The sequence below is a fragment of the Ambystoma mexicanum genome, chromosome 11 (genome assembly GCF_040938575.1).
Source record: "Ambystoma mexicanum isolate Mex_15411 chromosome 11, UKY_AmexF1_1, whole genome shotgun sequence".
Taxonomy (NCBI): Eukaryota; Metazoa; Chordata; class Amphibia; order Caudata; family Ambystomatidae; genus Ambystoma; species Ambystoma mexicanum.
The window spans coordinates 7,558,788-7,583,698 of record NC_090934.1 but is presented as its reverse complement, the minus strand read 5'-3'; the positions used below and the strand labels follow the sequence as shown (position 1 = coordinate 7,583,698).

The 24,911-nt window shown below is 46.9% G+C and overlaps 1 protein-coding gene across 1 annotated transcript in view; it reads left to right on the top strand.

The window, feature by feature from the left end:
- The window catches only part of LYPLA2 (lysophospholipase 2), a 350,809-nt gene that overhangs the window by 305,653 nt on the left and 20,245 nt on the right, over positions 1–24,911 (top strand). The window contains exons 8-9 of the mRNA XM_069622386.1: positions 12,129–12,230; positions 12,439–12,615. Of these exons, the coding sequence (XP_069478487.1) occupies positions 12,129–12,230; positions 12,439–12,615 (279 nt within the window). The remainder of the gene's footprint in view (positions 1–12,128; positions 12,231–12,438; positions 12,616–24,911) is intronic.

The following is a 24,911-nucleotide window of genomic DNA, read 5'->3' as shown; positions in this document are numbered from 1 at the left end:
CCCTTCTCACGCATCCCCAGTAGGGGGACGCATTACCAACTTCACTCAAGCTTGGGAAGGGATCACATCAGACAGATGGGTGCTGTCCACAGTGTCCGCAGGATACTGCATAGAACTGTTAGAGCGTCCCCGAAACCACCCTCCACGTCAAAAGGTACACTCATTAGACCACTAGAAGATCCTCCTCGAAGAGATTGCCAATCTTCTAACAAAGGACACGATAGAACTCGTCCCAGGGCACCAGGTAAACAAGGATATTTTTTCAACTTACTTCCTTGTGCCAAAAAAATATTTGACGGTGCGCCCAGTATTGGATTTACGGCCTGCAAACAAGTATGTCAAGCCCCAAAATTTTCGCATGACTACTCTCCAAGTGGTAATCCCCCTCCTAAAAAAAGGGGATTACATGGCAACATTGGACATGAAAGATGCCTATTTTCATATTTCCATGTTTGTTTGTTTGTTTATTTATTTATATAGCGCTCTTGACCCGGGGGTATATATGCGCTTTGAACATCAGGTTACAGGTAAAAGACAATAGTACAGTATTGATAGGGCATAGATAATAGTATTCAAACAATATACATAAAATTGGACATTCGGAGTGCATACATATGTGGTAGGACAGTTATTTGTTGGTTAACCAGGAAATGACCTTGGTTCTGAAAGGTTGGAAAGTAGGTGTGGATTTAATATCCAGTGGGATGGAATTCCAGAGTTGTGATGCCAAGGTTGGGAAGCTGGATCCTCCGGCTCTTTTGAGGGAGTATTTGGGAACTGTTAGTTGTAATGAGTTGGACGATCTGGTGGTTCTAGTGTTCTGTCTTAGTGTAAATTTGTTCGAGAGGTAGGGTGGGGCAAGATGATTGAGGGCTTTGTAAGTAAGGCATATGGTTTTCAAATCAATTTTCTGTTGGATGGACAACCATTTGCAGGCAGTTCTGGTGGCGGAGATGTGTTCCCTTCTAGGAATATTGAGGGCGGCACGGAGTGCGTTATTTTGTAAAACTTGCAATTTATTGATTACTGTTTTGTTGGCACCTACATAGAGGCTATTACAGTAATCCAGTTTAGATTGAATGAGTGCTCTGGCTAGGATGAGACAGTTGCTAGGGGAGATCAGTGGTCTGCAGGCCCTGATAAGTTTACCGGTGTAGGCAGTGAACTTATCATGTTCCCAGCGCACAGAAAGTACTTGCGCTTCAAGGTGGACAGTCAGCACTACTAGTTCAAGGTACTGCCCTTCGGAATAGCCTCGGCTCCAAGGCTATTCACCAAGGTACTGGGGGTGTTGGCGGCACCCCTACGCAGGGAGGCAATCCCAGTGTACCCTTACCTAGATGACTGGCTCATCACGGGGGAGACCCCAGTAATTTACAGAACAAACATTCAAAGAACGATCAACCTCCTCTTGGAATTGGGTTTCTCCATAAACGAGAAAAAGTCAAGTCTGGTGCCAAGCACCTCCAAACAGATCCTAGGAGCTCTCCTAAACACTCAAGAGGGGTTGGCCTTTCCATCAGAGGAAAGAATTCGGAATATACTGCTGCAAATTCCGCAATATCAGGCCGGTCGCCAGATAACGGTACGCAAAGCAATGCGGTTGCTGGGCATAATGGCGTCATGTATTTACCTGGTCCCCCACGCGCGCCTGCGCATGCGTCCCATGCTGGAATGGTTGGCGAAACAGTGGTCTCAGGCAAGTGGTCAGTGGGACGATCTAGTGGTCGTTTCGCCAACACTTGTACAAAGCCTTCACTGGTGGACAAGAGAATCTATCCAAGGGAAACCCTTTTACGATCCCGACAGACTTATGCCTGTCAGGGTGGGGAGCTCACCATCGCCACCACACAGCTCAGGCTCTCTGGTCTCACTCAGTGGCCAAGAATCATATCAACATGCTAGAGCTTCTGGCAGTATTCAGAGCACTTCAAACGTTCGAGCCCTACCCGTTGAACCTGTCAGTGCAGATCCGGATGGACAGCACTACAGCCATGTTTTACCTGAACAAGCAGGGAGGGACTCGTTCGCCAAATCTGTCCAAGCTTGCCCAGAAAATGTGGATATGGGCACTCGGACGGAACATCTTCCTGTCATCTCAACATGTTCCAGGGGATCTCAATTCTCTAGCGGACGCCTTGAGCAGAGACCCCCTCCCAGAGGAACACGAATGGTGTCTACACAGAGAAGTCGTAGAAGATATCTTCTCAGTGGGGTTTCCCCACTATAGACCTATTCGCCACAAGCGAAAACACAGTGCCCAGAATTCACATCCAGGTTCCCCCAACCAGACTCCCAGGGGAGCGCCCTGTGGATGAACTGGTCAGGGATGTTTGCGTATGCTTTTCCACCAACTCCTCATCAGGAAGGTGGTCAACAAGATGAACAGAGAATCAATGACGCTCGTCCTAGTTGCTCCCATGTGGGCAAGACAACCGTGGTTCCCGCACTTTACGCAGACTAGCGGTGTGCAAACCCATCAAACTCCCGGGCTGGTACAACCTACTGTCCCAGCACCAAGCTCAAAGTGCATCCTCAACCCAACTCGATGAACCTGGCAGCATAGCTCCTGAGGTCATAGAGTTCGGACATCTCAATTTACCTCAGAGGTGTATGGACATCCTAAAAGAATCTAGGAAACCAAACACGAGGCAAGGCTACTTTGACAAATGGAAAAGATTTGTTATCTGGTTCCAGAGTAAGCAAATCAACCCAGTTGTTTGCACTCCTTCCACAATTGTCACATACATGCTCCACCTGCTGGACGCAGGGTTGGTTTTTAATTCACTGAAGGTACACCTGGCGGCTCTGTCAACACACACCACCTCCCATAACAAGGTGTCGTGGTGGAAAGTACCAGTAGTTAAAGCATTCATGGAAGGAGTAAAGAAACTTCACCCTCCAGTTTCAAACCCACCACCAGGATGGGACCTTAATGTGGTGCTAGCTAAACTCATGGGCCCCCCATTCGAGCCCATGCATTAAAGCAGTGTCAAACACCTGACTTATAAGACAGCCTTCTTAGTAGCTATTACATCTATAAGAAGGGTCAGTGAAATTCAGGCTCTGTCAGTGCAGGACCCTTTCTTTACGGTTCATAAAGATAAACTGGTTTTATGTACACACCCTAGGTTCTCAGCTAAGTTTATTTCTAAATTCCACGTGAACCAGTCCATCGAGCTTCCGGCTTTCTTCCAAGACCCACAAAGCTTGGCTGAAGTGAAACTACACACCCTAGATGTGTGTAGGGCGGTCCTATACTAGGTAAACAAAACCAGACCGCTAAGGAAAACAGACCAACTATTTGTCTCAGTAGCTGCAGGCAGAGAGGGAAATCACGTCTCTAAAGGTGCCATCTCTAAGTGGATTAACTGTATCCAGCTGTTACTCCCTTTCTGAAAACACTCTGCCTTTCACGCCAAGAGCCCACTCTACAAGAGGCATTGGGGCCACCCTGGCTTTCATTGCAAATGTACCCCTTGACACCATTTGCAAAGCAGCTACTTGGAGCTCTATTCACACCTTACTCAGCACTACTGCATTGACACCCATTCCTAGACAGATACTCAAGTGGGACAAGCGGTTCTAATACATTTATTTTCTCATGACCCTTCTCATATCCCACCTCCTAACACTTCTCGCTAATCTATGCACAGCAGATTCCACAAGCCTCAGAAGGGATACATTACTCACCGTAATCATATTTCTGATGCTTGTATCTGCTTAGATTCACATGCAATCCACCCCTCCTCCCCTCTGAAAGAAGGCGCATGGATGCTTGTAGTCTTATCTTTCTATCTGCTTGGATTATCTGTACTTGCGCTACTCCTCCTGCTACCTCATGTCAGGAAAAATACAATCTGAAGGTCCTAGACGCATGAGGGATCATGGGTACAGTGGACGTCACACTAGGGATAGTATTACTGGCACGCACTGTGTCGACGCCCATTTTTGAGTTTCGAAAAACAAACTGTAATACTCTGCAGCTTCCACTATTTGTCGGCCTATGCACAGCATGTGAATCTAAGCAGATACAAGCATAAGAAATACGATTACGGTGAGTAATGTATTATATATATATATGATAGAAAATTACCGCTTCCGTCCGGTCACCTTGCGGGAGTGCTTGTGGGCGCTGATGAAGACCATGCCGAAAGGAATCCACTTGCATAAAACTCTAGGCCCATTATTAATGTTGTGGAGAGATTTAAAAGAGATGGAAGGGGGTCACGAGGTGGACCTCCCTATTGACCCACGTATGGGCGCCACCCATACGGGATAACATACCAGACCACGGATGCTTCCAGGACTGGTTTGAAGCAAGCCTAGAGCGGGTGGGGCAGGTTCTTAAGAAGGATGAATTTGTGGGAATAGCAGACCTAGAAACAGCTCTGGGGGTGGGCAGCCTGTCTGTCATAAGATTTCTGCGACTGAAGAGGGCACTAATGTCTGGGAGATAGAAGTAGGAATTGCAGAAGGATCTGATGCACACAGAGCGAGTACTAGACACGGCGAAGGGCACTAAGGGTCTCCTCTCACAGCTGTACCAGGCACTATTGGAAGCTAGAGGGGACGATGGATCTACGTTTAAGGGAAGATGGGAAGGGCGATCGATCCGGATCTATGGAAGACACCCTGCCTGAATGCACACCGAACATCAGTGGCCTGCCAGTATATGCTGCATGGGCTTAAGCTGCTATACAGTTGGCAATGGGACCCAGCAAGGTTGGGGAAAATGTACACGGGGCAGACCCCCACTGCTGGAGGAAATGTGGTCAAATAGCAGATTATTGGCATGTGTGGTGGAACTGTGATGGGGGTACAACAGTCTTGGAAAGAAGTGTTGGGGTGGCTAAGGGTCCTGGATGGGGTGGAAAGGAGGATGGACCCACTACTGGTGCTGTTTGTAACCGAAACGACAGAGAACTGGGAGAAACTACCACATATGCTGCACTATCTCCTGCTCGCAGCTAGGGCATGTCTGGCAATTGGATGGAAAAGGAATAGCCGGCTAAGGCACTAGACCTATATAGGATGGAGGAGCTAACGAGACTGATACAATCAGTCGCCTACTAGGGCTATGGAATGGGCCCCATTCCTGGAGAAATACGACCCAAACACTTACGAGAGGTAGAAGAGGAAGGTGGAGCGGGTGGTGGGCTGGGTGGTGGGCTGGAATGAACGTTGCCGGAGCAGGGAGCCAGCCTAGTCAGTGGCCAGTATGCACAGAAGAGCATGAACTGGACAGAGATGAATCGAAATGGGTCCAAAGTCGGTGGAACTCTGGGTGCTTCCGCCTAGGCCCTCAAACCTCAGGCTACAATTGCAGAGGCAGGAACAGAGATCCCGTTAGATTGAAAGAGAGATTGCCCTAGAACAACCGGAACACAGTTGGGGATATGGAGGAGGGGTGGGGGGAGTGTTTAAAATAGTGGGGGGGGTGGAGAAAGTTAGTCTGGTTGGTATCTGGTAATATAAAGATGTTTGCAAGCATCCTGCATTGAGTTGTGAATGTGTTGATGTCAATAAAATTGAATTTGAAAAAAAGAATGCACCTGCTTCATTTCAGAGGATGGTCAATCAAGTTCTGAATGGGATGGAGGACTTCTGCATGGCATACATGGATGACATTGCAGTATTCAGCCTCACTTGGGAAGAGCATCTTCAGCGCCTTGAATGTGTTGCAGGCTCTGGAACAGGCCCATCTGACCATAAAGTCAAACAAGTGTCAAATTGGTCAGAGCACCCCCACCCCCTAATACTAAGAACCAAGTGAGAGCCTTCCTAGGTCTCACTGGGTACTACAGGAACTTCATTTGAATGTGGTGATCTCGCCCAAATTCCCCAAGAAGGTCAGGTGGAATGTGTGTACTAAGCCTTCTTCTAATGCAGGGATATGTGCAATTTTGAGTCAGCTGGATGAGAAAGGCAGGGAACACCGTACCTGCTTCATCAGTAGGAGACTGAATGGCCGTGTGACAAGATGGGCAACTATTGAACTGAAATGTTTTGCCATTGTGTGGTCTCTGAAGACTTTTAGCCCATACTTGTATGGGACTACTTTCATTATTTAGACAGACCACCAACCCTTATGATGGTTGATGCAAATGAAGGGGGTCAATCAGCCTCCAAGGGTTTGATTTCACCATATAACCCAGGTCAAGGTGTAACCGCCAAAATGCTGTTGGTCTCGCTATAAAGTATGGCCGACTGGATTAGGAGATTCATCCGGGATTGGATTAAATCCTCCTGTCCCTTGGTCTGGGGGGGACGAGTGTTGGGGAGAATTTTAATCTCTGTGCTAATTCCCTTCAACCTTAGAGACCACCAACTCTTTTGCTGGATTTTAGGGCTTTTTAATTTTAACCCTGGATTGAGTCCCTTTTTCTCTCTCCTATGTGTTTTGGCCTGATTTGGATTAAGTGTTTCTTTTTTGTTTTTGGCATCTGACAAACTCCATAGGCATCTACTTTTTGTATGGTGACACACAGCACCTTCAGTGCAGTGTCAGAGGGAAGTCCTTTAGATTTCTCATAAGGCTTTGGAAGTGCCACTTTTTGTGTTATGGATGGGTGTGTTCTGAGGTGGTCGTGTGCTGATGAGCCTCTGCACCTGATGACTTTGCAGCATTTGATGGGTTTTTCAGTTGCTTGTTACTTGGGCATTATTTTCTGCAGTCGTCCTGCAGGCCAGCCCAAAATGAAGAGCAGGTAGTGTTTAGGGGTGGCAGACCCAAGATCCCTCAGTGGCAGCAGTGGATAAAACGAGTTTTACTTTTGGGAAATAATTGATGCAGTAACCCTGTGGGAGACTACATAACCCTTGTCCCCTTGGTATTAGGTAACCCACCTTTTGGTATAGACCTGTACTACACACGTTGGTAGAGTGACTGAGCAGCCAGACCTATCTCAAGAGGGGACAATGTCAGCTGTAGCAATGAACTCCACCAATACAAGTATCAAAATAACACTTCTACTCAAGGTTTCTTATTAAAATAATTATTTATTTAACCGTTTTAAAATGAGCCTTCTTTGGAAAGGGCAATATGCAACAATAAAATATTACACTACAAAATTACACTCCTTCAGTTTCAATGAAGTAGATACCCTTTTGGGCTGTCGCGCGCACACACACTTCCTACACCCTAAGGTGACTTCAATAGCTAAGGTGCTGTGGACATTAATATATCACTGTAACACTTAGATGCATTACTGAGGTTGTGGCAGAAGGAAAAGGTTAGGGAAGGAAACCAAGTTTAGCAAGTTTCTCCGAACAGGTAAATACTTTTCAATCTATCAATGAAGTTGAGGTTATCCCTTTCCCAGCTATACAAGTAAATTATGTGTGTTTATCTGTCCCTCAAAACGTCAAAGTCAGAGAGTCCGAAGAGTCTTCGGGGAGCCAGGACAGCCAATGTCAATTGAGCAAAGTCTAGGTGAGCTGAGGCACTTCTTGAAGATGGAACAAAAGTCTTGCACAATGTTAGAGCGTTTGATAGAAAAGAATCACTGTAGGGCCACAAGCTGGGAGTCTTGTGAAAAGCAAAGATGCAAGCAACTCTGCAAAGTGCAGCAAATGCAAGTCTCCAGTGAGAGCAAGCAAGCTACACACAACAAAGAGATAAGTACCCCAGGTCTGAAGAAGGGTCCAGCTGGCTTCTGTTCCTGTTGTAGTCCTGCAGATCCTATTATTTTTGGGCCTCAGTCGTGGGGACAAGAGTGAGGACGTCTGGGAACTGCTGCACTACGGTTTGAAGGTCAGCGGCATCCAAGGGCGGAGTAATCCAGATCAGCTGCGCTACGCGGTTTCAGCTACTCGCAAATGGCACCACTGTGGTTCTTGGACACCTTGTGGGCTTCTCTTGCTTCTGGAGTCCAGTACTCTGTTGAGGTGGCTCAGGCTTGGGCCGTCCTGTTTCAAGGGAGTCCTTAGGATCTTAAGCCTGGAGCTTTGGTCCTGCTTAAAGGCGATGCACTAGTTCCTGGTGTTCCTGTCCCATGGCACTTGAATCCAGCCGCAACGAAGAGGTACAGCCAGCAGGGAGAGAGGTTCCAGTCAAATTCGACTTTGTAGTCAGTTGGTACCACCAACCCAAGGGAAGAAGTCGGCCGTTTCGGGCTTCTCGAATAGATTTCGAAATTGGAGCTTCAGCACTGCAACAGGGATTCACCGGGCAAACCAACGGTCCAGGAGGTGCAGCAAGGTTCTCTTCCAGGTTCTTTTCTTGGTTCCTTCTTCCACTGGTCGACTGTGCCTTTCATGCAAAAGACCTCACCTTTTATGCAGGTTTCTCCCAATCATTTGAAGCCTAGCCACCACTCCCACAGGTGGGTGGCTGTCCTCCAAAGACAGCCAGCCAGCCAATCACCTTTGGGTGCTTCCCTGTATCCAAGGTGAATAAGCAGAGTTTCGGGAATCTCCCTTGCTTCCTGCCCTGCCAGACATGCTGGAGCCAGAGGCGGGCTTCACCTGTGAATCCCGCCAAAGACATAACAAACAAAGGGACCAAACCTGGTTTGGCGCACAGAGTAAAACCCAAGAAAGACCTCACAAGCAAGATATGGCGAAAAAAGACCAGGGCATTTTGACAAAATGGGCACCCATGGGTGCAATACTGCAGCTGAGGATTCAGCTTGCGGTATAAACGCACAATGATGGGAAAAATAAACCACTGTCATCAGCCATTAATTGTAATGAGGGTAACATAAACATGTTACATGAGAAAGTAGACAAAGTGGATACTAATTAACCCCCCAGTACTCCATAGAAGATGGTGTGTGCTGAGTCTACAAAGAGAAAAAGGTAAGTAAAGTCCATTTCACTTTACTACTCTTGGTAACAGTAGTTTATCCAAGCGAAGGTATTTAAACGTTAAGGAAAATCCAAAGGACTTCTCTGTGACACTGCACTGAAGGTGCTGTGTGTCACAATACAAAAGGTGATGCCTATGGAGTTTGTCTGACTCCAAAGCCAAAAGAAATAGTACAAATCAGATAAAAATTCATGCGAGAGTGGGGAAAAAGGTCTCGCTCACTCCAGGAGAACCGATCCAAGTCCTAAAGTCCAGCAACAGAGCTGGCAGTCTCTAAGGTAGAAGGGGAATTAACACAGAAATGAGAATTCTCCCTAACACAGGCCTCGGACTCAAGGGTGACAACCTCTGGTATAAGGTGATGTTAGTTCAGATGGTTGTGATGTCATTTAGAACGCACCTGTACACAAGTGTTTCTAGGTGCGACAAGGCGAGAAGGGGGAGAAAACAAAGGGAGGACAAAACAATGATCTTACTAGGCCTTGTGTAATCCAGATCGTGCAAGAGCAACAATGCAAAGTGCAGGGGCAAGGGAGAGTAGGGAGTGCCAGGGAGAGGGAAGGGGGATGTGCAGCCCGGACAGCGCGGCTCTGGCTAAGTGCAAGGAGGCAGGGGACTGTAGAGGTTGCAGTTACAGCCCCTAAGTGCGCGGTAGGCCTGTAGGCAGTGCAGGGGAGACTGATCATGGAGGAGCCTGGTACCCAGTGAGCTCTGAGGGTAGCCAAACAACCGGTTGGCGCAGCAGACAGGTGAGCAGGGGATGGAGAGAGAGAAAGCAGAGGAGAAAAGGAAGGTCCTGAGCTGCTTCTGGAACTTCAGGTGGTCGGGCTCAAGTTTGAGCAGGGCAAGGAGGCCATTCTAGAGGGAGGCACCTGCAGAGGAGAGAGCGAGATGTCTACCCTCCTCTTCATCCCCCCCCCCCCTGCCCACACACTGCCTGGAGAAGCTTCTGGCCCTTGGAAAGTTGGAGGTAGCTGAGCGAAGGGCTGGAGAAGGAAGGTATTTTGGAAGAGAGTTGCATATAGTCAGGGCCCTGGTCCCAGAAAGACTTGTGGATGATGCAGAGGGTCTTGAGCTTGATCCTTGCAGCCACTGGGAGCCAGCAGAGAGATATAGGGACCGGTGAGATAGTTCCTGGTCTTGAGGCCAAGGATACGTCTCAGTCCTGTCTGGATTAGTTGCAGAGGGCAGAGATTCGAGAAAGGCAGATTGAGAAAGGCTGTTGTAGTTGTCTAGCCTAGATAGGACCAGAACTCTGAAGAAAGTGTGCTTCTGGGAGGGAGGGGGTGAGAAAAGGAGGAATACCTCTGAGGTGCAGCTGGTAGTGGGCCTTCTTGGCAGGGTCCGTGGTAATGTAAGGAGAGGATCGGTCAAAGAGAACACCAAGGTTTTTTGCCTCACAGGAAGGCGAAGGAAGAGGGCCCAAGGAGGACGGCCAGAGTGAGTGAGGGAGGGAGGGAAAGCAGGAGAAGGGGTCCCAATGAGAAGGATCTCCCATCTTACTGGTATTAAGGCAGAGATCGCTAGAGGCACACCAATCCTGAATCGCGGATAGACAGTCTGGAATGAGCGGGAGAGGAGGCTGAGGGGAGCCTGAAAGATAGTTGTCATCCGCATAACAATGAAAGTTGGAGGAGAAGGTAGAGATCAGGGAGGCGAAGGTGCCAAGTAGACATTGAAGAGCCAGGGTGAGAGGATGGAGCCCTGGGGAACACCACATGTGGAGAGAGAGCGGTGTGGTGGAAAGAAATGATCAAAGTTGGACCTGGGAGGGTCGGTCCAGGAGGAGGGAGGTCAACCACTCCAGGGCCTGATTAGTGATGCCCAGGTTCTCACAGGATCGATGGATCGGGATTGTGTGATTGACCGTGTCAAAAGCAGAGGAAAGTTCAAGGAGGATGAAGACCGAAGGAAGGCTGGAGTCAAGATTAGAGAGCAATGCGGTGTCTCTGGCTGCTCTGAAGCCAGACTGATGGTCATGGAGACAACCAACAGATTCAGCGTGGAAAGTAAGCTGGGAGATGGTAAGCTGTTCCAGGAGTTTGCCTGGGAAAGGAGTGATTGAGATCGGGCGATAGTTTGCCAGACAGGTAGGATCGGCAGAAGGCTTTTTAAGGAGGGGGTGCACAAGGGAGTGCTTGAGGAGACGGATCCAGTGGCGAAAGGGTCATTGCAGAAATCAGCCAAGGCTGGAGCAAGGGTGTCCATATGGTCCTTGATGGTTCTGGAGGAGCAGGGGAGCACCTGTTTGAATGACACTTTCACAGATTGGGGTCATCTAGAAACGTTGTCTTGCGTTGTCAGAGAGAAAGAGGAGAAAGCAGGAAGGGAGAGGCGGCCAGAGTGTGGGCTATGAGGAAGAGGAGATCGAGGACAGGATGTCCTCAGTTTTTGTGGTGAAGTGGGAAGCCAGAGTCGTACAGAGGGCCTGAATGTAGATTTTGATGCAGCTGCTCGTTGGTTAGTTATGCTTCGAAAGTATAAGGTCCCTCTCTGTCACTGGTGGCTGTGTATTCTTCGTGGGCTGGGTTGTAGGTGACGTTTTGTGCCTGGTTGTGAGAGTGTACCTGCTTGTAGTGTGCATGTGTTGTCTTTGTGAATGCATGAAAGCATGAATGCAGGAAGGAAGGGAGGGAGGTGTTATGTCATGTCTACTTGCATGCATTTACTGAGTGAAGTCATGGAGAAAATGTTGAGTGAGTGTTGGTTCCAGCCCAGGCAGTTGGAAGGATGTAGCCTGGGTGATGGGAGCCAGTCGGCTTTCCTGAAGGCTCCTATTGGGCCTATGTCCTGATGTCATCTGTTTCATGAAGTAACATAATCAAGAAGCTTATTGTAACTTACCTGCTGACTCGAGGATCTCACTTCGTAACACCGACCTTTAGTGTGTGGTGTACTTGTGGATTGGCAAAGTATACTTTGTGACCACCTTGTTTCCCTTCGGAGATAGAAGCCTGACTGCGTAGCCACAGCTTCATTGAGAGTCGGGAGAAACTTGGCAGAAAACTCTGCAGGGTTGCTTTATATAACACTTTGCAAATCTCCCAAAGGGAGAGAATGGTTTCATGTAGCACTTCCAGCACGACAGGAACTGGTTGACCCCTTTCTTTTTGACTTGGAGCATTGTGTTGAGGGATGTAGCAGCATACCGGTCTCTGCTCACGCTCGTGATGTGCCATTGATGGGAGAATGGAAAGCAAGATGTGCTCACTGAAGGGAAGGTGTGTGCCTATGGGGAGAGGTGTCATTGAACATTGATTGCATCTGAAATGTGAAAAGGTCCACAAAGTCCCTGATCTATATCCGTTTCTTTCAGGGAGGCGCCCTTTCACTCTACACGGCTCTCACCTGCCCACACAAGCTAGCCGGCATTGTGGGTCTCAGCTGCTGGCTGCCTCTCCACCAGACATTTCCTCAGGTGAGCAATGGTCATTGCCTTTCCATAAGTAAATGAATCTTTAGTGAATGGAGCTGCAGATTTGCACCAGACCAAGGTCTAAAAGCGAGCATGAAGTGAATGTGGAAAGACTGATCGTTCCCCGGAGCATTGGAGGAGGCTGAGGTAGACTGGCCACATTCTGCAGTTTGATATTTGTGCCTAATACCTGTCTTTATCTGTTCTCCAGGCTTCAGGCGGTGGTGTGAACAAAGATATTCCTATCCTACAATGTCATGGTGAGATGGACCCCATGATTCCTGTCCGCTTCGGAGCACTCACCTCAGAGAAGCTCAAGTGTGTTGTGAATCCCTCGAAAGTCCAGTTTAAAACCTATCCTGGTGTGATGCATAGCTCTTGTTCCCAGGTCAGTAAAATGAGGCAAATGCATGGCGAAGAAAGCGCGTCCAACTACTGTATGCTGCTGGATAAACCCATTGGCCTCCAGCCTAATGGCAGCTCTCTGAATGTTCTCCTACAGGACACACACATCATTTTACTGTTGGGGCTAGTGTGCAACAAAGTAGCATCTGGAACAGCTGCCGGACTTGGGAGGGGCAAGTAGTGGAGCAGGGAGGGGCACACAGGGTGGCGAAGAGTGAGATGTGGCAGAGCTGGAATGGCATACAGAGTGTTGGAACTACAGTATCCACTGTACTGATGCCAGTATGCAGCATAGTGGTGCAGAGAGCATGGTGACTGGTGTGTATATACATACACCCGCATACTTCCTGGTGGTGTGGAGAGCCTGGTGACTGGTGTGTGTGTGCATATATTTCTGAGGCTTGTGGATATTCTTGGAATCGCGTGCTTTGCATAGGCCGACATCTGGTGGAAGTTGCAGAATATTGCACATGACGTTCAAAATGGGACGTTGACGGGGTGTGACTGTAATACAATCTCTAGTGTGACGTACCCTGTACCCATGATCCCTCGCGCGTCTAGGTCCCTCAAATTATTTATTTATGCCATCGTGGCAAGTTCTTTTTCGGAGTCAGTAGCTTGAGCTACTTTGAGTTAAAACTCATCCAAACCTCTTCTGTTTGCGTTTCAAGAGAAAGGCCTTTGGCGATACTGGCGTACATGCACATTCTTCCCATAAGCACATGCCCCCTAGCCGTCCCTCGATTGTGGTTCCGCCTACCCGCTTACCACAAGGTAATCATGCGGATTGGAGAAGGGCGATCAGAAACACTGCTCGCTTGTGTTCCTTACGTTGTAATGGAGTCTGGTAAACTCCCTAGGCATCTGCTTTTTATATATTGACACAAAGCACCCTTTGTGCAGTGCCACTGAGTAGTCCTTTGGACTTCTCTAAAAGTTTAAATACACTTTTGTGTGTGAACTACAGTTCCCAAGAATAGGACAGCTATGTCTTACCTTTTTCCTTTGTGGGTCCAGCACACCAATTTATGTGGAGTGGGGGGGGGGGGGGGGGAGGTAACCCCTCATAATGTAACTGCTTGTTAAACTAACTCACTCGAATGGCTGGTGGCAGTGGTTACATTTTACTACCTTTTGTGCAATAGATCTGCATGCGGGTTCCTCAGCTTCAGTACAGCACCCAAGGGTGACCATTTTACTAAAATGGCCTGTCTTCTTTTTTTTGCCTTTTCTCATTTGTTAGTTTCTTCTGGGCTTTTATGTTAAGACCAGGTTTGAGTCTGTTGTGTGTTTTGCCTTTGGCAGGCTTCAGCCCTGAAGCTCGCCCATGCTCCATTGTGTCTGGGAAGTGTTAGGCAAGATTGAATGCAGTACCCTTTTGGTGCACTACAATAACCCTGACCTCCTGGCAATAGAAACCCAACCTTTGGTATAAGTCTGTACTACACAGGTTGGTAGTGTGGCTGAGTAGCCAGGCTTATCTCAAGAAGGGCCCATGTGAGCTTTAGGGGAGTTTGAGCTTCACAGTGACAAGTATTCAAATAAACACTTACACACAAGGTTTCTTGAATAAACTATTATTTATCAGTCAGTTAGAATAAGCCTTCTTCAGAAGGGAGCAATATAAAAGCAGCACACAAATGCACTTCAAAACTACACACTCTTAGTTTTCTAAACAGTAAAGACCCTTTTGGGATGGCCCACAGTCGCAACCTACACTCTCGGGTGACTTCAATGGCTATGGTGCTGACATTAATATCTTACTGTTTGCTCACTATTCTTAGAGAGGCACAGCTCCTCCCAACTGATGAGGTCCAACAAGGCTTAAACACGTGTCTGGGTTGCTGTTGATACTCTTGTTCAGAGGAGAATTGCCTAGTATTTCGGTGCTGGACTGCCCCAGGGCAGGGCAAAGACTGTTTAGGATATTTCTTCTCTGTGAAAGATAGTGAGCTAAAGACTCTGGGTAAGTCTCTTGTAACCAGGACTCATGTCTGGCGGAGAGTCTCCCGGACCCCACTTGTTATCTGCATGTTTGCATTTAGAATACTTTTAGAAATTGGTTAAAGGAAAAAGGTTATTAGAACAAACAAGAGACCACAAATATTCTTAAGCAGGCAAATACTTTTGGATCCCCTAAGCAGAGTCAATCAGTATAACAGACTAAGCCAAAGTTAATAGGCAAACGTCTTATATGGGCTGAAGCTCATCTGTTAGGTAAGTAGAAAAGTCTTTGCACCATGTTTTAGAAGTCTTTGAAGAAAAGAATGAATCAATGTAGTGCCACAAGCTGTTGAGGCTTGTGAGGTGTATAAGATGCAAGCAACTCTCCAATAAGAGGTAAGTTCTCCCAGACTTTACAGTACCTTTTTATTGAAGAAAAAGTGCAGCTGATGACTCCTGTTCCTGTGCAGCTCTGCAGATCTCACTGTTCCTGGGCCTCAGTCGTGGGGACAAGAGGGGGGACTTCTGGGGACTCCTGCACTACAATGGGACGGTCACCACTCGCAACCAGCAATCTTTCCAACAAGTGGCACTTTGTTGTTTCAGCTCCTCGCGACTACCACAAATAGCAACACCACGGATTCTGGCTGTCGAGATGGACTTTCCTTGCTTCTGGTGTCCTGCATTCAGTTGATGGGGGTCAGGCACGGTCAGTCCTGTATCCTGGGAGTCTTGCAGATCTTCCTGGAGCTCTTAGCCAACTTCAAAGCAACACACACAATCTGGTGTTCCTCTCCCTGGCGTTTTGGTTTCCAGCAGCATCTCTGTGGAAATGCAACCAGCTCCGAGAGAATGTGATAATGGTTTACTTTGGCGTTGATTGGTCCCACCAACTCAAGGGGAGAGTCGTGCTTGCAGGGGCTTCTCTGTCGATAAGGATTTGGAGTTTCGGCACAGCAGCAGGGCTTCAACGGGCAAACCAACAGTCCAGGAGTTGCAGCAGGCGTCCTCTTCAAGTTCTTCTACGGTTCCTTCGTCCAATGGTCGACTCTGCCTTCCAAGCAAAAAAGCCTTACCTTTTATTCATTTCTCTCCCATTCATTCCAGCCTAGCTGTCTGCCACCCAGCAGGGTTCCTGTCCTTGCTGGACAGTCAGCCGACCAATCATCACAAAGTGCATTTGGATCTCCTAGGAGACTAAGCACAGGGAGTTTCGGGCACCTCCTCACTTCCTGCCTATCCCAGACACCCTGGAGCCAGAGGTGGGCTTCACTTGTGAATCCCGCCAAAGGCAAAGCGAACAAAGGGACCAAACCTAGTTTGGCGTGCAGAGTAAATCTCAAGACGGACCTTTCCACAAAGAAATGACGAAAAAAGACGACCAAGGCCATTTTGACCAAAATTGCACCCTTGGGTGCTTTACTGCAGCTGTGAACGCAGCCTGTGGTAAATTCACACCACAGTAGTTAAAAGACTACCACTGCCACCAGCCATTCATCGAGGAAAGGATAACATAAACATTTTACATGAGAAGCTAGACAAAGGGGATACTAAGTAACCCCTGCAGCACTCTCTATTGTAAGAGAGTGTGTCCTGGGTCTAGAAAGTTACAAGTGTGGGCAAAGTTAATTTCACTTCACTGCTCTTGGAAACAGTAGTTTATCCAAGAGAAGGTATTTAAACCTTTGGGAAATCTCAAAGACTTCCCTTTGCCACTGCACTGAAGATGCTGGGTGACAATGTAAAAGATTGTGCCTATGGAGTTTGTCAGACTCCACAACCAAAAGAAAGTGTTCAAAAAATCACATAAAAATTCATGAGTGGGAAAAAGAGTCGGTCTCTCTCCTGGTTGAAAAACATCAAGTCCTCAAAATCAAGCAGAGTTGCTGGGCTTCTCTAAGGTGGAGGGAATTAGCACATTTCTGAGAATTCTCCCCAACAGTGACCTCCCCCACTCCCCCGCCCTTGTGCCACGGAGAACACACATGCTCCAAGAATAAGGGAAAGACTTTTCAAGGATTGGCCCTTTTGCCTAGAGAAGAGAATAAGTGTTTAAAAGTTACTTACTTGTAAAAGAGTTGGTTGGTAATTGTAACTGAGAGTGAACAGTACAAAGGTTCTTACTTAACTTGAATGTGTGTGGCACTATTCGGAAAAGTATATGTAACCTCTTTCTTTCCGTAGAAACAGGTTTGCCATTCTTACAGAGTAGATGTAAGGGTATATTACTCACCGGTGATTTGGTTGTGCCTCTTCCCAATAGTAATGCTGTTGGTTTCACTTTATTATTCCTGTTAGGATAATTGTAGGAGTGTCCCGCAACTAGGTCTTGCTTCCCCTGACTTGCTGTTCGCCTGTCTATAATACGTCTGCATTAGGTTTTACCTACCTAGAATAACTGAGTCATTTCTAAAGAGTAACATTGGGTTTTGCTTTCCCTGGTCTGTTTTAGACACACAAAAAGAATCTTGGGTTCACACCTGCCCCGAGTTGCTGATGGCTCCTTGAAAAAGTACATGGGTTTTACTTACCTTGAGTTAGCTGTTTGACATCCAAAAATAAGTTACAAGAGTTACTGCTTGGCTCAATCTGTGTTTCACTGATCTCAAAAGCACCTGTAATTGAATATTACATTTTAGGTTTTACTCACCTAGTTTAACTGTTTTATCACAAAACTAGTTATAGGTTTTTACTGTACCTAGAATAAGTGTTCCACTATTCACAAAACGTATACTGTCCAGTTGACTGTGATTTGTTACTGAGCATCACAGTACAATTGGTAGGGGTCTACTACCCTTGAATTACTCAATGTAATCTGAAAGTAACCATTGGTTTTTACTCCCCAGGAATAGGTGTGACCTTTTCTGAATGTGTGAAAAGGTTTGACTTCCCTAGAACTACTGTTAGGTGTTCCAAATAAGGTTTATGCTTTGGTCTGTGCACCTTCAAGCACAGTGTTGTGTTTATATAATTGTGATTACATATAATGTGATAGTACTTATTTCCCCCAAGAATTATCTGGGCCTACTTGTATTTAAATAAACCATTTATTTTTTACAGTACATAGTGTTTCAGTGTTTCTTTGCACCCTTTGTAGTATGATTTCATATGTACTAATTCTACAGCCCTCTCTCCCTCCTAAAATACCCCTGGCTGCTCTGTCTAGGCTACCATGAACTCGGGTAGTACAGCCTTATACTAAGAGTGAAGTCTTGTACTGCCTCAGGTGAATTGTTTTACTAAGCCCTTAGTTGGATTTCAGAAAAATTGTCCTAACAGTGGGTTACCTAATACCAAGAGGACAAGGGGTGTGTAGTCTCCTCCAGGGTTACTACATCAATTCTTGCCTAACACTTCAGAGGCCCTGCCTCTTGTTCCCACGAGTAAGGCTCAGGGACCCAGGATCTGCATTGCTGCAACAGGACAGAATCCAGCTGGACCACTCTTCAAACCAGAGGTACTGTTCAGACTTTGGGTACTTACTTCAATGTCTTTAGCTTTGCTCTTCTCAGTTGAGACTTGCAGTGGTTACTTAAGTTAGAGCTGATTTCAACTCTACTTTGCCCAAGTGTAACCGCTTGTGACCCTACAAGTGATTTCTACAAATCTCTAACATTGTGCAAAACATTTATGAACTGCGAGGTGCCTCATCTCCATAGACTGTGCTCCAATTGACTATGGCTGCCATGGCTGTCTGCAGACTCTTCTAGTCAATTGGCTTTGATATGTTTGTCCCTCCATAGGTGGTAACCTGTTTTTAGACTGTTATTGCTGCGAAAGGCTCATCTAGATTTAATTGTAAGATTAAAGTATACTCGCATCCCCCGAGAACCAGTTTCCTTCCTTTATGCAACCTCAGAATCTGCAAAGTGTACTAGTGATATAAAAATGCCATTACTTTCCTTGTGAATGAAGTCACCTCGGGGTATAGGGTGTGTGTAAAAAGCATCTCTAAAGATTATCCACTAAACGTATGCTGATTCTGGAAAAGTATTTTAAAGGATATTTGATTGTTACATATCTTGCTTTTTTTTAAAGAACGCTTATTTAAAAATTGATGTTAAATAACTATTTATAACTTAAACTGTTAGGCAAGATTTGATGCAGTAACCCTGTGGGAGACTACACGAGTCTTGTCCTCTTGGTATTAGGTAACCCACCTTTTGGTATAGGTCTGTACTACACAAGTTGGTAGAGTGAGCAGCCAGACTTATCTCAAGGGGGGGTCAATGTGAGCTGTAGAGCTGTAGCATTGAAATCCACAAATACAAGTATCAAAATAACACTTACATTCAAGGTTTTCTAGTAAAATGAGAATTTTTTTATTTTTCAGTTTTAAATTAGCATTTGTTAAAAAGGGCAATGTGCAACAATAAAAGTACACTTCAAAATACTTTCTCAGAATCAAGTTAAGCAAGTAGATACTCTTTAGAAATGCTTCATACACACTTCCTACACCCTTAGGTGACTTCATTTATTATGACAGTATTGGCATTTATATATCGCTTTTGTACTTGGTAAAATTCTGAGGTGGGTAAAGAGGAAAGGTTAATGGAAAGAAAAAATGTAACAGGTTCTCGGAGCATGTGAGAACCTTTAAATCCCCCAATGAAGTTTAAACTTGTCCCAACAATACTAGTTAAAACCCACTGTACCTGTAATGATTAGGTTCTACAAGCAGTGGTCATCTACTTCCAAGTTCAAATATCAAGTAGAAGTCTCCTACCTGTATAAGAATCAGCAGTTGCAGATGTGTTGAGACTTTACCTGGTCGCCCTATGTCCACCTGATGTAAAGCAATAAAGTAGAAATTGGCTCTCAAGGGAAACCCTCTGGGGGTTGGGAACCCTGTCCTTGTTTCTGGCTGAGAATTCCTCTCCTGTTGTCTGTTCTACTGGAGGACTGTCAAGTGGAGGAGTTGCAGACTTCTAATGAGGTGGGCACGTCCTGATCAGACCTTCGGGATCTGTTAATGTAAGAGATTACATTAGAGGCAGCAATATGTGCAGGGCCTCTGGTTTGGCTGAAACTGCGCTTACCAGTAATGCAAGCGTGAGAAGCCAAATGTTTGAAGCGTGATCCATTCTGACGTGTGAAGGAGTCCACGAGACTCCAATGCATTCTGTAGTTGGAAAGGAACAATTAGGACAGAGATGATGGGAGACTAGACCCGTTTAGTACAGAGACCAAAAAGCATTCCCTCCTACCAAGATCTGTAACGAGAGACTGTAGCTGTGAAGCAGCGCTGACGGCTCTGGCTGGGTGTGTGCAGACTTCCAGGTCTGCGGGGAGTGTATCCAGTTACCTTGGAAACCGTGAACTGTTGGCTAGCAGCAACTGAAGTCAGAAAATGGAATGCCAAGTTAGATTTGAAAGAAAGATGAGAATTACAATCAGATGGCTACTGCGGTAGCCTGAAGCGCTTCCTGTGTACTCTTAGAGAATCGGCTGTTTGGGGAGGCATGAAAGATTCCGAGCGGTCACGGAAGATGGGATGGCCGTAAGCAAGAGTGGATCCTGTGACTGAATGACAGTGGAGTTAGATTAGCAAGAACAGTAGATGTAGGACGGAAAGTGAACAGAGCATTGCTAGATGCGAAATTCACAGAGCGTATCTATGGGGAGACTAGCAATGCAACGTTGCTCAGTGACTGGAGTTTGATATCCGTTTCCTGACAACGGGGTGGAGTCAACCATACTGCAGGGCGATGAGAAGCTGGAACACAGCGCTGTATCGAGAGCCCCATCTTGGGAGAACCCTGGGATACCAACCCAATCCTTTTCCATCGTTGCCACAGGGACCAGCGGAGCCTGCGGGACATAACAGTACCACCTATGAGGGACAGTTGGAATTAGTCAATGGGTAAGAAGGGTCTGTAGGGGATCCAGGACATCCAAAGTCAATTTGAACAATGTCGATGGAGCGGAGACACTTAGATGCCACAAAAGTCTTAAAGTAGAGAGTTTGTAGAAAATCACTGTTGGGCCACAAGCTGTTACACTTGTGAAAGTTAGAGCTAAGCACAATTCTAGAAAAAGCAGCTACTGCAAGTCTTAAGTGAGAAAAGCAATCTACAGACAAGAGGTAAGTACCCCTTAGTCGGAACAGTACCTTAGGTTAGAAGAAGAGGATCCAGCTGGCTTCTGTCCTGGTTGCAGTGTTGTAGAGCCTTTGTTCCTGTGCCCCAGTCGTGGGGACAAGAGGGAGGACGTCTGGGGGACTCCTGCACAGCAGTTCGGAGGTCGGCGGCAGCTACGGGCTCTTTCAGTTCAGTTGCACTTTGCGGTTTCAGCTACCGGCAAATAGCACCACTGCGGATCTTGGACACTGGATGGGCTTCCTCCACTCCGGCACACTGGTGAGGTGATTCGACCTTGGGTGGTCCTACTTTGGGAGGGTCCTCGGGCTCTTCCAGAAGCTTCGGGCCAGCTTAAAGATGATGCACTCAACTACAGATTTGGAGACCCCCTGCCACACTGTTCCAGCAGCAGCAAAGAAGTACAGCCAGTTATGGAAGGTATTCCAGCAAAGTTCGTCTTGGGGTTAGTGGGTCCCACCAACCCAAGGGAAGGAATCGCCCTCTCCAGAGCTTCTCTAGTCGATTCGGAAAGGGAGCTCCAGCACTGCTTCACCAAGCAGTTGAACGGTGCAGGAGGATGCAGCAAGATGCAGCAAGCGTCTCTTCATGATTCCTTCGTCGGATGGTTCGTCCAGTGGCCGACTCTGTCTTCAGTCCAAGAAGCCTCGCCTTTTATGCAAGGTTCTCCCATTCATGCACAGCCGAGCTGTCTCTCACACAGCAGGGTGGCTGTCCTTCAAGGACAGCCAGCCACCCAATCAGGAGTGGGTGCATTCAGGTAACCAAGGAGACTAAGGACATTGGAGTTTCGGGCACCTCCCTCACCTCCTGCCATGCCAGGCACACTGGAGCCAGAGGCGGGTTTCAGTACTGAAGCCCACCAAAGGCAAAACAAACAAACGGGTTAAACCTGGTTTGGCGCACATAGTAAAATCCAAGAAAGACCTCGCTAACAAGAAATGGCGAAAAAAGACGTTCGGGCCATTTTGACACAATGGTCACCCATAGGTGCTATACTGCAGCTGATGATTCAGCCTGCGATAAAAACACCCAATGGTAGGTGGGGGTGCTGTGTGTCGCCATACAAAAGGTAGATGCCTATGTAGTTTGTCAAGAAAACTAAGAAAACGCAATCCAAATCAGATAAAAAATAAATGTGTGGGAAAATGTCTCTCATTCCAGGGTAGAAATTAAGCTCCAGCAAAAGAGCTGGGATCTCTAAGGTTGACGGGAATTAGCACAGAAATGAGAATTCAGCCCCCCCCCCCCCACTAGACTAAGGGACAGGAGGATTTAATCCATTCCTGGATGAATCGCCTAATCCAGTCTGTCATACTTTCTGGAGAGGCCATCGGCATTTTGGTGATTACTCCCTGGCCTGTGTTCTATGGTGAAATCAAACCCTTGGAGGCTGATTGACCACCTTAACAATTTAGGATTCTCCCCCCCCCCTTCACCTGCATTAACCATCTCAATGGTTGGTAGTATGTCTGTCTGAATAACAAAAGAACCATACCGGTATGGCCTAAACTACTTCAGAGACCACACAATGGCAAAACACTTGCGTTCAATAGTTGCCCACCTTGTCTCACGTTCCTTCAGTTTCCTACTGATAAAACCGATGGGGTGTTCCCTGCCTTTCTCATCCAGCTGACTGAAAACTGCACCTATCCCTGTATTAGAAGCATCTCTCTGTATAATAAATGATTGGTTGTAGTCGGGAGCTCTCAAGACTGGAGCTTGACAAAGGGCTTTCTTCGGTCCTTCAAAAGCCTGAGTGCATTCCTCATTCCACCTGACCTTCTTTGGGGATCTGGGTGAGGAGATGTTGGGGAGAGTTCTCAGAAATGTGCTAATTCCCTCCACCTTAGAGACCCCCAGCAACTTTGCTGGATTTTGAGGACTTGATTTTTTTTCCTGGAGAGATCGAGACCCCTTTTTCCCCACTCTCGCATGTATTTTAATGTGATTTTTGGACTCTTGTGTTAGTCTGACAAACTCCATAGGCATCATCGTTTACATTGTCAAACAGCACCTTCAGTGCATTGGCACAGCAGGGAAGTCTCTCAGATTTCCCCGAGGTTTAGATACCTTCTCTGGGATAAACTACTGTTTCCCGGAGCAGTAAAGTGAAATTGACTTTACTTACGTTGTAACTTTCTAGACCCAGCACACACTATCTTACAATAGGGTACTGGAGGGAGCTTCTCATGTAACAATTTTGTTACCCTTTCCTCGATGAATGGCTGGTAGCAGTGGTTTACTTTTACCTACTGTGGTATGCATTTACCACGGGCTGCGTTCGCAGCTGCAGTAAAGCACCCGAGGGTGCCATTTTTGTCAAAATGGCCCTGGTCTTCTTTTTTCATCATTTCTTTGTGGAAAGGTCCTTCTTGAGATTTACTCTGGCGCCAAACCAGGCTTGGTCCCTTTGTTCGCTTTGCCTTAGGTGGGATTCACAAGTGAAGCCCGCCTCTGGCTCCAAGGTGTCTGGTGGATGCAGGAAGTGAGGGAGGTGCCCGAATGCACTCTGTAGTGATTAGCTGGCTGTCTGGCAACGACAGCCACCCTGCTGGGTGACTGACAGCTAGGCTGGAATGAATGGGAGAAAACTGAATAAAAGGCGAGGCTTTTGGCTTGGAAGGCAGAGACGACCGCTGGACGAAGGAACCGAATAAGAACTTGAAGAGGACGCCTGCTGCAACTTCGGGACTGTTGGTTTGCCCGGTGAAGCCCTGCTGCTGTGCTGAAACTCCAAATTCATATCGACAGAGAAGCCACTGCAAGGACGATGTCTCCCCTTGAGTTGGTGGGACCAGTCAACTCCAAAGTACCCCACCTGGACATTCTCTCGGAGATGGTTGCATTTCCACAGAGTTGCTGCTGGAAACCATATAGTCAGGGAGAGGAACACCAGATTGTGTGTGTTGCTTTCAAGCTGGCAAGAGCTCCAGGAAGATCCTCCGGAATCCCAGGAAGCAGGACTGACCGAGCCTGAGCCCCCTCAACAGAGTGCGGGACCCCAGAAGCAAAGCAAGTCGGTAGGTGTTACAGGCCTACTACCCAAACTTTGGATGTTCAACAACCTCGCAATTCACATTTCTTTCGTTTTACATGCAGACGCCTGGCTTTGCATAACTTTCAGCTGATCTACTGTCAATAACCAGGGCTGCCTCATTTAAGTTATCCATGTTTGGCATGTTACAATTGCTTAACATTTTGATGGAGCTTAGCATTTTGGCTGGTTTAGTTGGGCACAAGTCCAGCAAATACTCAATGTAACCACTCTGCACAAATCCTCACCGCCTGCCACCAGTATTGGGCAAGAGTTGATGCAGTAACCCTATCGGCGACTACACCAGTCTTGTCCTCTTGTTATTGGGTAACCCACCTATTGGTATAGGTCTGTACTACACAAGTTGGTAGAGTGACTGAACAGCCAGACCTATCTCTAGAGGGGTAAATGTGAGACCAACTGTTTGTCTCCATAGCACCTGGCAGGGAAGGTGACCACGTTTCAAAAAACATCATCTCTATCAAACAAAACTCTGCCTTTCGCACCAAGAGCTTACTCTTGCAGGGGTACAGGAGCTACTTTGGCCTTTATTGCAAACGTCCCCGCTGGACGCTTTTTGCAAAGCAGCTACATGGAGCTCTATACATACTTTTACTCAGCATTACTGCATTGACACACATTCTAAAGCAGATTCACAGGTGGGACGAGCGGTGCTAAAACATCTATTTGCCGCTGTACCTTCACACAACCCACCATCTTCTCCAGACACTGCTTGTTAGTCTATGCATAGCATGTGATCTAAGCAGATCCACAAGCCTCAGAAGGCATACAGTACTCACCGTAATCATATTTTTGATGCTTATTAATCTGTTTAGAATCACATGCTGTGCATACAGTCTGACATCCAGTGGTAACCGCAGAGTATTGCATCTTGTCTTTAGAGAATCGAAAGGGGACGTTGACATGGGCGTGCCTGTAACACTATCCCTACGTGATGTGTATTGTTCCCAAAATCCTTCATGCGTCGAGGTCCCTCAGATAGTTTTTTTTCTGCCCAGCATACTGGTCGTCTTATGCGGAGCTCGTCCAGAGACATTGCTATTGTTATCCTTCAACCTTTGTATATTATAAAAGTTATGAAATATTATCCTACCGTCCCTTCCATCGATGGCTGTTTCCAGATCTCTGCTGAAGCCGGTTCCACGGATCTTCGACGGACAGTGTTCCAGTTAGAGCTGC